Genomic DNA, 14,073 nt, shown 5'->3' with positions numbered 1-14,073 from the left:
TAAGTAACGTATCTGCTTCTATAGTGAAAATGCTCCTTAAATGCGTTATCCTTTCTTTTAATACAAAAAAATCCTTTGAAAGATGTATGATGAAAACCATTTTTCATATCATGTCCTTTAATTGCATATATCAACACAAATATCTAATTGAAGTTATTTCCTTTCAGTCAACGATGAATTTAGCATAACGAAGCGAATCGAAAATTCTAAAACATTTACATTTCGAATGTGTGGCTGATATGGGGTTAAAGTTTTCATTTACCCTTTTCCATGCCCTAAATATTTTCTATTTTGATGTCTGTATTGGTTTAAGGTTATCCCCCTTCCTTTCAGACCCAATGACATTTGCGAACGAGTTCTGCTATTGAGGTTGTATTATCTTTGGTTGCAAACTGACAAACACACACTACAATTTTTATATTTCAAAGGGACATCAAACGTTTGTCAGAGGTCTTTCGGCAAATAAAGACATCAAATAATGCTAGGCTTCGTGTGTATGTGTGGCGATGGCTGCTGCTGGCCCATATCTTGAGGCCATCGAGAAGGGATGAAATGTTGCCGACTAATAAATAAAACTTCAATATTAAGTAAAGAAACGAGTAGACCAAAAAAAAAAAAACTTTTAATTTATTTGCTTCTGTATTTTGGGGGTAGACAAATTCACAAATATATAAATGAGTGTATGTGTGTGTGTGTGTGTGTGTGGGCATAGAATAGTGTTAACGGCTAAGCCTATTATGTTATCAATCGCAAAGGAAAATAAATTGATTTTCATATTTGCACATTGAATCCGAATCAAAGTTATTGATATTTTGATTTATATTGGTATTTGGCATTTAAATGCTGACACCAAATTAAATTGAATATTTTTTTGTCACATCACAGGAATGATAATGATATTGTAAAGGCAGCAGTAGACTCCGAGGTCGGCTATTTACCATAGAGCCTTGCTACTCTACTAAAGAGGCCTCTTGGGGCTTGCTACACTACAAAAAAATACACTACAAAAAACTACACCACAAAAATAAAAGGTCTGCTACTGTATGTAGGGGCCTCTGAGGCTAGCTACTCCACAGTAGAAGCCAATGAGGCCATTTACACTACAGTAAAGACCTCGGAGGTCAGCTACTCTACAATAGAGGCCTCTGAGGCTAGCTACTCTTTAGAAGTGGCCTCTGAGGCTAGCTACTCTACTGTAGTGGGCTCTGAGGCTAGCTACTCTACAATAGTGGCCAGCAATTTTACAGTAGAGGCCAGCTACTCTACTGTAGTGGTCAGCTACTCTACAGTAGTGGCCAGCTACTCTACAGTAGTGGCCAGCTACTCTACAGTAGTGGCCAGCTACTCTACAGTAGTGGCCAGCTGTTCTGAGACCAGCTACTCTACAGGAGCGGTCTCTACGGCCAGCTACTCTATAATAGTGGCCTCCGAGGCGAGATACTCTACAGAAGAGGCCTCTGAGGCCAGCTACTCTACAGTAGTGGCCAGCAATTCTGCAGTAGAGGCCAGCTACTCTACAGTAGTGGCCAACTACTCTACAGTAGTGGCCAGCTACTCTACAGTAGTGGCTAGATATTCGAGACGAGATACTCTACAGAAGTGGCCTCTGAAGACAGCTACTCTTCAGAAGTGGCCTCTAAGGCTAGCTACTCTTCATTAGTGGCCTCTGAGACCAGCTACTCGACATTAGTGACCTCTTAGGCCAGCTGCTCTACAGTATTGGCCTTTGAGGCCAGCCACACTACAGTAGAGGCCAGCTACTCTACAGTAGTGGTCAGCTACTCTAAAGTAGTGGGCAACTACTCTACAGTAGTGGTCAGCTACTCTACAGCAGTGGCCAGATATTCTGAGACCAGCTACACTACAGGAGCGGTCTTTAAGGCCAGCTATTCTATAATATAGGCCTCCGTGGCGAGATACTCTACAGAAGAGGCCTCTGAGGCCAGCTACTCTACAGTAGTGGCCAGCAATTCTGCAGTAGAGGCTAGCTACTCTACGGTAGTGGTCAGCTACTCTACAGTAGTGGCCAGCTACTCTACAGTAGTGGCCAGCTACTCTACAGTAGTGGCCAGCTACTCTACAGTAGTGGCCAGCTACTCTACAGTAGTGACCGACTACTCTACAATAGTGGCCAGCTACTCTACCCCAGTGGCCAGCTGTTCTGAGACCAGCTACAGGAACGGTCTCTAAGGCCAGCTAATCTACAGTAGTGGCCTCCAAGGCCAAGGACACTACTGTAGGGGCCTCGGAAGCCATTCACACTACAGTAGAGGCTTCTTAGGTCAGCCACTCTACTATAGAGGCCTGTGAGGCCAGCTACTCTGCAGAAATGGCCAGCTACTCTACAGTAGTACATTAGTGTCCACTGCGGTCAGCTACGATGCAGTAGTGGCCTCTGAAACAGCTACTTTACAGTCGGTACGATTTACTCTACTACTCTACAGACTCTATAGAAGTGGCATCCGAGAACAACTACTCAAAAATGGAGACCTTTGAGGACAGCTACTCTTTCTCTTCTGTAAATAATCTTATTGGTTTTCTAAGGGTGTGTAAAATGGTATTTTGTACAAGGAACAATTCATCGTTTTAAGGAAGTCCTACAGGTCTTCTTTAGGAAGACCTATTGATGTTTTTTAATAAGACCTATCGGTCCTCTTTAAGAAGACCCTAAACTCAATAGGAAAATACAATATTCTTCTGATAAGGATCTGCCTCTAAGCAAATGTTATTTTCATTTCAGTCAAAGTCATTTCCAAATATATGTTCTAGTAATGAAAATCCTTTCTGTTATCCTCTTAAAAGTATTACGTCGAAGTAGTCATTATTGGAAAAGTTAAACGAGATTATCTCCCTTTTCAAAACATCCACACACACACACAAACTTCAATGCCTAAGGGCAAATCGTATCAGTCTACTTCCTTTTATTAGAAATGATTCCTTATACATTTACCACAAATAAGAAAACTTTCTTAAGTTAATTTTCTTTTCTTCCCTTCATTTCTTCTTTAACAGGGCACAACATGGCCTCAGCACAGCTACTATATAATAACAATACAACAAAAACAACAGCAACAGCAACAACAAAAGTCATTAGAAAACCTAACCATCAATCTATTGAAAATCACATACAAGCAAGTCAACTATCAATATTTGCTGAAACGGAAGTTGAAGGTACAACAGGATATATTAGCAAGCACACCAATAACAATAACAACAACAACAGCTGTGACAGGAACAGGAAACAACATTCGAACAAAGATAACAAAGAACCACATTCGGAACAGTTGTGGTGTTGGTGGTTCGAAAACACATTGGAGCTGGAGGCAAGAGGAAGTGCGACAGTCACATCAAAACAGGAAGAGCAGGCATTGCCCAACTACCTCCTGCAGCCAGCAACAACTACAACAACAACAGCGACAATTGATAAAACAACATTTGTGTTCATTACTCCAGAAAACGATACAAAACGACCGACACGATGTCAGGATACAATATGGGAAACAGGAAGAAAAACCAGCCCACGATTCGAGCAGAAGCTGCAGCAGCTATCAAAGCAACAGCAGCGTTCAATGGTTCCAGATGATGTTGCTGCTGGTGCAGCTGGTCCAGAGCAGTTTGATACTGAAATTGAAAAATTTCGACTTGGTTGTGCTTCTCTTCGATCTGTGGCCAACTACAGCAATTCGAAAAACAGGACAATACAACAACAACAACAAACGCATCTATTACTACAGCCACAAAGAAACAATTACAATTCTACAGCTAATATTTATAGTGAACCGTCGTTATTCGATAATGATTACAAAGGAATTGAGGAATATAAAATCCACACAACAGAAACAACAACAACAACAGCCACAACAAACGACAACAGCAACAGCAACACTAAAATGCCTCTTCTTAGCAACCTGGCTTTCCACCAAAGCGAAAGTAGTTTCCAAACAAATTTTCCACAACATCAGCAAAAACAGCCATGTAGTAGAAATGCTGAACTTATCACCGATATCAACAACACAAATCAACAACAACAACAACAAAGCTGCCAAAAATCCAAATATGTTGTCCAACAATGTTGCCACCACGACAGCAACAATAAATTCTACACATGTGGCCAGCAACATGAATATCTTGTCAATGACAATGTTGCTGGTGCAGCTACTGCTGCTGTTTCCAATTCTTCGTTACACTTTTATGACAAAACTAAAAAACAACAACAACAGCAACAGCAACAAGAAGAACAACAACGAAAATTCTTCCGCATTTCTTCTTTCAAATCTGTTGATGGCAAAGGCTTCACAACATCAGGGCATTCCACTTGGCCGGCAACTTCAAACGTCTTCTCTCCAACATCTTCCGTGGTCCGTGTTGCAATGGATCTGCAGCGCATGGCCAAGTGTCTGCTATCGCTTTTGGTCCTTTTTAATATGCTGCCATTGTTTTATGCAGGTAAGTTTGAAAAATTGATTTTGACATTGTTTAGTGGTAAAATATGTAGTTGTCGACCATAAAATTGGATGCGGATTGGATGCAGTAATGCTGAAATTATCAACATTCCAAAGAGCAAGGGAGTGGAGGCCTTCACATGTCCTTCTTCGAATAGAATAAAACTCTTTCATCGTTATTCTTGGACAAAATTTCTCTTAAAAACAAATACATTTTAAATGGTATACAGCAGACTCTCAAAAGCAGGGTTGCCCATATTCGACGGACCTTTTGGCCCATTCCAATCGACGAGGCTGAGAACGGCGTTTTTGGGATGTTCTTGGGGACCTCTCAACACTGGCTCGTACGGCAGCGATATTATCGGCCGATCGCCTTGGTCGACTTTTATATGGCCTCTTCGGATTAGAAAGAGCCTTATCAGTTGAACATTTTTCGTATAAACGCTTAATGGTGTTCTTAGAAGGCACACTTCTCACATTTTTTAATGTTTTAAAAGCACGTTGAGTTTTCACAATTGACTTCTTCTGTTGAATGTAAATTTCAGAGCGCTCGCGTGGCGTGTATTGGTTCATGGTAGAAATCTCCTTGGACTGACGCTTCAAACGCGGTATGTCATTAAGCGATGTGACATCTCTGTCAAAAGTTATGGCGTTGCCAGATGGGTCCGTCGAATATGGGCAACCCTGTATATGGTAAAATGGGTTCTATACAGATTTTATAAATATGAATTTATCTACAGTGTTTCTATAGATTTTCGATCATTGTATATGTCTTCTACAAATGGTAGACTTCAGTAATTTTCATTTTCTTTGGATAGGGAACTTATAAATGATAGACCTGCCATAAATCTTTCTCAGACCCAATAATGTATATATGTAAGTCCAGGAAGTCAGCCTAGTAACTAAGGGTATATTGAATTTGTCAGAATGTAAAGAATCGAAACAAGTCCTAGTTTAAAGCACTGGGTGAAGTTGGTTTTGGTGTTATATGTGTAAATATTAAGTACTAGCAAATGCCCGCTACTTCGTCAGCGACATTTTTGATAAGATCCAACAGTGCCTTTTTATACCCTCTACCGTAGTATGGAGTGTATATTAAGTTTGTCATTCCGTTTGTAACGCCTCGAAATATACATTCTATGTCGATTTATCAATGTCCGTCCGTCTGTCCGCCTATCCGTCTGTCCGTCTGTGGAAATCACTCTAGCTTCCGAACGAAATGAAGTAGGTTGATAAAATTTTACTCAAATGTGTATTATGTCTGCAGGACTTTTGGTATTGAAAATGGGCCATGTAGGTCCACTTCTTCGTATAGCCCCCATATAACGGTACCCCCCGATATTCAGTATTTTGATGATTTTAGCGACACTATTTACCGGAGTTGTTTCAAACTTGGTATTTGAAGTTCGTAATAGACACTACAGCATAAAACAGAAAATGGGTCATGTAGGTCCACTTCTTCGTATAGCCCCCATATAACGGTACCTCCCGATATTCGGTATTCTGATGATTTTATCGACATTATTTGCCGCAATTGTTTCAAATTTGATACTTGAAGTTCGTAATAGACACTACAGCATAAAACATAAAATTGGCCATGTAGGTCCACTTCTTCGTATAGCCTCCATATAACGGTACCCCCCGATATTAGGAATTCTGATGATTTTAGCGACATTATTTACCGGAATTGTTTCAAAATTGTCTGTGCAGGTCCACGTTTTACAACTCGCCTGGTTCCTCCCTATATTCGGAATTTTGATGGTTTTAGCTACATTTAACAGATTTTTTTTTCGCATTTTAAGTTCGATACTACAGCATAAAACAGAAAATGGGTCATGTAGGTCCACTTCTTCGTATATCCCCCATATAACGGTACCTCCCGATATTCGGTATTCTGATTATTTTAGCGACACTATTTACCGGAATTGTTTCAAAATTGTCTGTGCAGGTCCACGTTTTACAACTCGCCTGGTTCCTCCCTATATTCGGAATTTTGATGGTTTTAGCTACATTTAACAGATTTTTTTTTTCAAGTTTCGCATTTGAATATTGTAATAGCTTGTGACAAAAGTTGCCTATGCAGGTCCACGTCGTCGTATAGACCCTAATATACGGCTACATTCGGTATTTTTATGATTTTAATAGAATTTTTAACGGATTTTATTTTTTAAAAAATTGCCAAATTTGTACCAAATGGTGGAGGGTATTCAAAGATCGGCCCGGCCGAACTTACAGCTTTTTTACTTGTTAGTACTCAAAATGCACAATTTGTTCAGTTTGACCAAAAATTGTTTATCAAAACTTTCTACATCGTACTAAATTTTAAGACTTTCAAGCTTTTATATATAATTCGAGTCTCTCATTTTTCAGAGAGAATTATAGGAAAAAGTTTCCCTTTCACACCAAAATGTCTTCTTTTCGTTTTCAAGTTTCCAGAGGAGAATATCAATAAAACCTTTTCAGAGAATATCAAAAAACCCACATTTAGTTTCTTGTTCAAAGCTATTTCAACGTATCCTAGAAACCAACAGTGATCTCGATATCAAATTTCAGAACTTCAGCCCTATTCCAACGCCCAACGGCACATTTTGTGGTATTTTGTACGCTCATATACCGTCATGCAACAACCAATTTAGTATGGATTTCCCAAAACCACCTCCATATCTTAACCACAGACACCAAGACTGACATCTATATCAAATTTCAGGATTTCAGCTCTATTCGTTACCCAATACAAAATTTAGTAATATTTACTACTTTTCGTACAAGTATTGTACATATTTTCTAAGCCACCTCTAAATCTCAATCGCAGATACCAGCAGAGATCTCAATATCAAATTCCAGCCCAATACGAAATTTAGTACCATTTAGTACTTTTTGTAAAAATATACGACGCATATGTTATCAGTAACGTAAATATCATAATTCAGAATTTAATATCTTTTCGTACAATTATTTCCACATTTCAAAAATAAACTCCATATCTCAATCCCAGAGACCTCAGTAAAAAAACTCGGGATTCCAGCTCTATCTCTTCGCCCAATACCAAATATAGTACCAACAAAGGAAGGTAATAGTTAATTTTTCCTAGGCCCTTCTTCCATGATATCAATAAAAAAACAAAGCTTTTTGCCAAAGCTTAAAATACCAACACGAAATATTTGTATTTATCAAAGCTTTTTTGTGAAGTGTTTTTTTTTTTTGGAAAACGTAAAACGTAAAAATCAAAAGTTTACTCAAAAGTTGGCGCGGCCAATTTGTGAATGAATGAAATGCGTAGAAATGCTGCAGGAAAAAAAGAAAAACGGAGAAAAAACAACAGCTTACAAAAAGAATACGTGTCAATCAACTGTAAGTGGGAATGTCAGTAAACATCAGTGTGTGTATGTTCGTGTGTTTTTTTTAGTTGAAATTTATCCAATGAATGTCTGAAAAAGTTTTTCTTTATTAAAAAAGTATTTTACCAACATATTTCAAGTCATTTTCATTATTCACTGCTCCGCCTCCTCCTTCTTATCCCTCCCATGAAGTACCAACAGTTTGCATACTCCAAATTTAATAACAATTGCTAAAGCTGCTGTGTTAAGTACTTTCACCATCATCCGCCACAGCCCCAGCGAGAGCATCATCATCATTATTGTCATCAACATATTTTACCGCGACAACTTTGAATATCAATTCGGTCTGTCGTGTCTCGAAAGGAAACGCTGGATTTGGTCGGGTACTTAGTCGACCAAGGCTCAATGCCTGTGTTGTTTTTTTTTTAACTAATTTTCTTGGCTTTAGGCAGAAAAAAGTTGTCGCCGCAGCGACAAATATTTCATGGGGATTGTGTTGTAAAGATTTGTCGGGAAAGATTTAAAAGGCTTGGGTTTTTTGTGTTATAGCCTCAGACTTTTTTTTGGTATTCTTTTGTGTGGAAAGGCTTAGGATTTTGGCAAAGGGTTAACATGAAAATTTTTTCTTGAAAAAATGGTTAATTGAAATCTGTGAATTTCCTCCAAAATTTGCTTTTGTAAAATTGAAGGCAATTTAGGACAACATTAAAACGTACATGTTAGGGTATTTAAAAAGATGTAAAAGTAAGAAGAACTCGGGCCGTTATATAACCTCAACCTATGAAATAACAACAGCCGAAATACCCAATGTTAAAGCGTTTCGAATACTATTTTGGCAGAAGTATAGGATTATAAAGGCAGCACTGAAATCCCGTCTTTATTTGCAATGTGTGAAGATTTCAGAAAATTGGCGATATTTTTAAGAGTTATACCTTTTAAAATATTTGTGGAAGAGGTACCAGTGGCGCAGGACGGACATATCACATCTTAATTCAACACAAATTGGTCCTAATAATATTAGTATGTTTAAATTTGGAGAACATCATCCAAGATAAAACCAGTAAGGAAAAGTCTAAAGTCGGGCGGGGCCGACTATATGATACCCTACACCACTCTGCATATTTAATAGAGTTCCCGTAACAAAAGAATTTATTTCCAGTAGATCATACCACCTATCAACATTTGGCTTTAGAGCAGTTATAGAGTGCATGATATCACTTGAAGAAGGATTACATTAAAAAATATATATCGGAGCCGAGTTATACCAAATGGAAACCTACTTCCCGAAATTCACTCCTTTTGGACTGATATTAGCCATTATTTGCTCAGTAAACCTGAAATTGGATTGAGGATATACAGGGTTGCCCATATTCGACGGACCCATCTGGCAACGCCATAACTTTTGACAGAGATGTCACATCGCTTAATGACATACCGCGTTTGAAGCGTCAGTCCAAGCAGATTTTTACCATGAACCAATACACGCCAAGCGAGCGCTCAAATAGTTGAAATTTACAAGAAGTCAATTGTGAAAACTCAACGTGCTTTTAAAACATTAAAAAATGTGAGAAGTGCGCCTTCTAAGAACACCATTAAGCGTTTATACGAAAAATTTTCGACTGGTAAGGCTCTTTCTAATCCGCAGAGGCCATATAAAAGTCGACCAAGGCGATCGGTCGAGAATATCGCGAGCCAGTGTTGAGAGGTCCCCAAGAACATCCCAAAAACGCCGTTCTCAGCAGTTGGGCATGGCTCGGTCCACTTTACAACGGATTATTCGCATTGATTTGCATTTGTTCCCGTACAAAATTCAATTGACGCAAAGAATGTTGCCTGCGGACAAGCCTCGTCGATTGGAATGGGCCTAAAAAAAACATGGGTCCGTCGAATATGGGCAACCCTGTATAAGGTTGAGGGTAAATCACGCATTTCAGATTAGAGATTTAGATATTCCTAAACAAACCAACCATATCACGCCTTAGCCGTTTCGTTTAAGTGTTGATTCGGCAATCGGTCCATCCATACATTCATGTTTGATAGATTTATTTTAAGGCGGCACCATGGGTTAACTGAGTCAATACGGAAAGTAAAGGGATGCTCTCATTTGACCGATACTCTCCCTTGTATCCGATACACTCCCTTGTGTTTTTCGCGGCAGCTTATTTAAATTTCGACTAGGCAGCAATCTACTGTAAAAAAAAATATCCTATAATTACTCCACGAAGAACACCTTTTGTCAAAATTTTAAACCTATATTTTGAATATTTCGAACAAATATCTTTACCGTCGATTATGGTTTTATACGGAAGTCATGAAATGTTTTTATCCAGAGAATTGCAAGGCCCCTTTTAAAATCGTGCTATACCGGTCGCATAGCTTTCAAAATCACATAATTATTATGACATCTCAAAATTCTAAACAAAAACCTAAGCATCATAGTGTATTTAATGTCATCAAAACAATTTGCTCTAACAAGTTTACCGCATGTCACACAGTTTACTCACAATATTCTCAAATAGACAGCTATTTCCTAAGCGAATTATGTGTTGACAACGTTCTACACAAATATTATGTATGTAAGTATGACCGACCTATCCTATCATTCACCTATAAATTTAATAACATTACATTTATTACAACTCCCCCGACCTCTTGTCCTTTTCACTTCCAATTTAATTGCATTAGAGAGTAGGACGTAAATTAAATTATCTCAAATAATAGCAACAGCGACATGAGCATGGACATTTAATGTTTTTATTGCTTTTTCATATCTAGCAAACTGTCGTCGCTGTTGTCAAGTCGATACGACGCTAAACAGTGGATATTTCAAACGAAGAGAAGCAGAGGAAAAGGCAGTTGACCAGATTCCGATTTTTATTTATTTTGTGTGTTCACCAACCATTGGCGTAGGCTGTTGATGCCATTTTCCACAATTGAAAGTGAAATTTATGAGTTTTTCTTGTTTTCCTTTCCATTTTCATTGTTGGCGTTGTTTGTTGTTGTCGTCGTTGCTTTTTTGTTTTCATTTCTTTGTAAGGTATCCCCGCTAATGGCGTTTGGATGCTGCTACTGCTGCTGTCGTTTGGCGGAATTGACTGCCAACATTTATCGGGTGTGATAGAACGACAGCAACAACAGCCGCGGCAAAAAAATGATAAAAATCCATTTTAAAACAATAACCAACTTTCTTTGAACAACATGCCGATGTCACTCTCATTTATTTGTTCTCTGCAGGGCTGTATGCTTTCGGTGATCCTTTGTTTATTTCGGTTTTAATGGTTCAGGAGCATTAAAGTTAGGATAATAATGGAACGGAAAAACTTATTTTTTACATTACACTGTGCAACAAATAATTGCAGGAAAACCAAAGTAGTTTATAATCTACTAGTAGAGCTTAAAATGGAAGACACGTATATCGCACATGAAAAGTGAACAATCTTTTCCTATACCACTTTTTTTAATTTTCGGATTAAGATTCCCCGGAATCCATTGATTTAAGTAAACATAGTGTCTTCTGCGACACAATGCGAGGATTATTGTGTTTGGAAGGGTTAATCCTTAAACGAGGCCTTTTTCAATTATAATTAAAAACTCCCTTTAGCAAATCAAAATGTTATAAAAAATTATCAATCATAAAATTCTACTATACAGGGTGAGCTAACAAAAGCTGCAACAAAGTTAGACGCCATAATTTTTACATTTTTTAAATGTTATTAAATGAAAGTAAAAAATAAAAAAAAAAACATCAAATTTTAGTATAAATTTAGATTTGTTCGAATTGGTCATCTTTGGCCAATGAAACCGTCACACGCTGCCCGAATGTTGCTCTGCGGTATTTTGGCCCATTCCCGGCGAAGCATTTGCTTGAGGCGATCGACACTTTGGTATTTTTTAGTGCCAACCTTGCTTTTCAAAATACTCCAGGCACAATAGTCCAACGGATTGGTATCCGGAGATTTTGGTGGCCATTGTGCGCTGGAAATGAAGCGAGGAACCTCATCTCGTAACCATTCTTGGGTGGCGCTTGCTGAGTGCGATGGTGCTGTGTCGTGTTGGAATGTCCAAGGTCTGCGGCCAAAATATTTGCGTAGCTTTTTTTATATTGTAAACAATATTGTAAACAATATAATGAGCTGTCACTGGAATAATTTTAACAGCTGTCGGACGAGTGGCTTAAAAATGGCAGTGGCTCAAAAAAGGCAGTTGCAGTTTTTTCATCTCACCCTGTAGGTCTTAGAATATATTTAAAATCTAAGTTTTCAAAATGCAGTTTAGGATTTAAAGCGTACTTTGTGGGGTTTTATGCAAAACGACTCCTACAAAACATTATTTTAGAAACATGACATCTATGGCAAAAATGTGCCTCATCAAGTTTTGTCGCAAAGTGTCATGAAGCGACTGAATTTATGTAAAATCGAGTTCTGTAAAATCGAATTCTCACTCATTTCTTTCCCTTCATTCACTTCTTAAATAAATTCAACGAACCAAAACCAATCGAAATAAATTTCAAATTAAAATTCAAATCGGTCAAGTACCTCATCTTTAAGGAATCATTACGATTCCGATTTTCCATCATTTTCGCCTTCTTCCTTTTCAGCAGCTTAACAACAATTTTATGTCCTTTTTCCGTTAGGCCAAGAGCCGTTCTCCCCTGGGTATTGTGAACGCCCCAAAAGACAATGACTATGCAGAGAACAACCAGCAAGGGTTCATGAAGGTGATGATGATGAAGGCGGGGGCGGGGGGTTTTGGAGGTGTGATGCCTAAGTCGTTGACAGACGTTGTTTGCATTCGTTTTTCTTCTTTTTTTTCATTTGTTGTTTTTTGCTTATTAGCACCTGCTTGTGATTATTTTTCAAATCATTATTTTTGGATTGTATTTTCTTTCTGTCATTTCCTTTTCTCCTTCTACGAAAGAGACGTCTTATGGGACACGTTGCCTTTGTCAATCATAAATCAATGTTTGGATTGGAATTGAATTGAATTGTGTGGAAGAGAGAGAGAGAAGAGTGCAAATACTTGGAAGGAAAGGTGACAATTTGCTTTGGACCAGCAGAAATAATGCGGAAAAAAAGGAAGCATCTTGAAAGGAAGAAAAATAAAAAGAACCACACAGACGTATCTCCACAAATATCTATATCGTCCATGATACAGAGAAAACCATTTGTTTTGAAGGTGGATGTTATCCCACCTTCAACTTGAAGATGGGGGGTTATTGACTACATACATACTTGCAGTTAAGCCCCGTGCACGCACACATCAACAATGATGGCTGCTTTTACCTTCCACGTTGAGTGTGTGTGTGTTACCAATACTATTTATAGGATAAACGTTTGTTTTGCAGTCGAATTGTTTTGTCTGCGGATGCCAGATGTTTGGTAAAAATTAATAAGCATGTGGCCATTGAAATATGACCCTATATATAGACGATTTAAAGGAAGTTTTTAGAGATGACTAAAAAGTCATTTAAAGAGACTGCGTTAAGATCATCTATAGTGAAGTGACCTTAAGGTCATCCATATAGAAGTGACCTTAAAGTCATCTATGGAGAAGTAAGCTTAAGGTCATCTATGGGGAAGTAACCTTAAAGTCATTTATGGGGAAGTGACCTTAAAGTCATCTGTGTAGAAGTGACCTTACAGTCATCCGTGGAGAAATGACCTTACGTTCATCTGTGGAGAAATGACCTTACGGTCATCTGTGGAGAAGTGACCTTACGGTCATCTGTGGAGAAGTGACGTTACGGTTATCTGTGGAGAAGTGACCTTAAGGTCACCTATAGAGAAGTGACCTTAAGATCATCTATAGAGAAGTGACCTTAAGGTCATCTGTGACCTTAAGGTAATCTATGGGGAAGTAACCTTAATGTCATCTATGAGGAAGTAACCTTAATGTCATCTATGGGGAAGTGACCTTAAAGTCATCTATGGGGAAGTGACCTTACGATCATCTGTGGAGAAGTGACCTTACCGACATCTGAGGAGAAATGACCTTACGGTCATCTGTGGAGAAATGACCTTACGGTCATCTGTGGAGAAGTGACGTTACGGTTATCTGTGGAGAAGTGACCTTAAGGTCACCTATAGAGAAGTGACCTTAAGGTCACCTATAGAGAAGTGACCAAAAAGAAGTGACCTTAAGGTCATCCAAAAAGAAGTGACCTTAAGGTCATCCAAAAAGAAGTGACCTTAAGGTCATCTATGGGGAAGTAACCTTAAGGTCATGTATGGGGAAGTGACCTTACAATCATCTGTGGAGAAATGACCTTTCGGTCATCTGTGGAGAAATGACCT

The 14,073-nt window shown here is 38.5% G+C and overlaps 1 protein-coding gene across 5 annotated transcripts in view; it reads left to right on the top strand.

The window, feature by feature from the left end:
* LOC101900370 (cubilin) overlaps window positions 1–14,073 on the top strand; it is a 402,236-nt gene that overhangs the window by 192,162 nt on the left and 196,001 nt on the right. For all 5 annotated transcript variants that reach the window (XR_009342385.1, XR_009342384.1, XM_059123377.1 and 2 more), the window contains exon 4: window positions 3,013–4,446. Coding sequence is in view for 3 of the 5 variants with exons in the window: in XM_059123377.1 (XP_058979360.1) it covers window positions 3,021–4,446 (1,426 nt within the window). In the remaining 2 variants the exon portion in view is untranslated. The remainder of the gene's footprint in view (window positions 1–3,012; window positions 4,447–14,073) is intronic.

Source organism: Musca domestica, unplaced genomic scaffold (assembly GCF_030504385.1).
Source record: "Musca domestica strain aabys unplaced genomic scaffold, Musca_domestica.polishedcontigs.V.1.1 1, whole genome shotgun sequence".
NCBI classification, from domain to species: Eukaryota; Metazoa; Arthropoda; class Insecta; order Diptera; family Muscidae; genus Musca; species Musca domestica.
The sequence above is the reverse complement of the archived record's forward strand: the minus strand, read 5'-3'. Positions and strand labels throughout refer to the sequence as shown.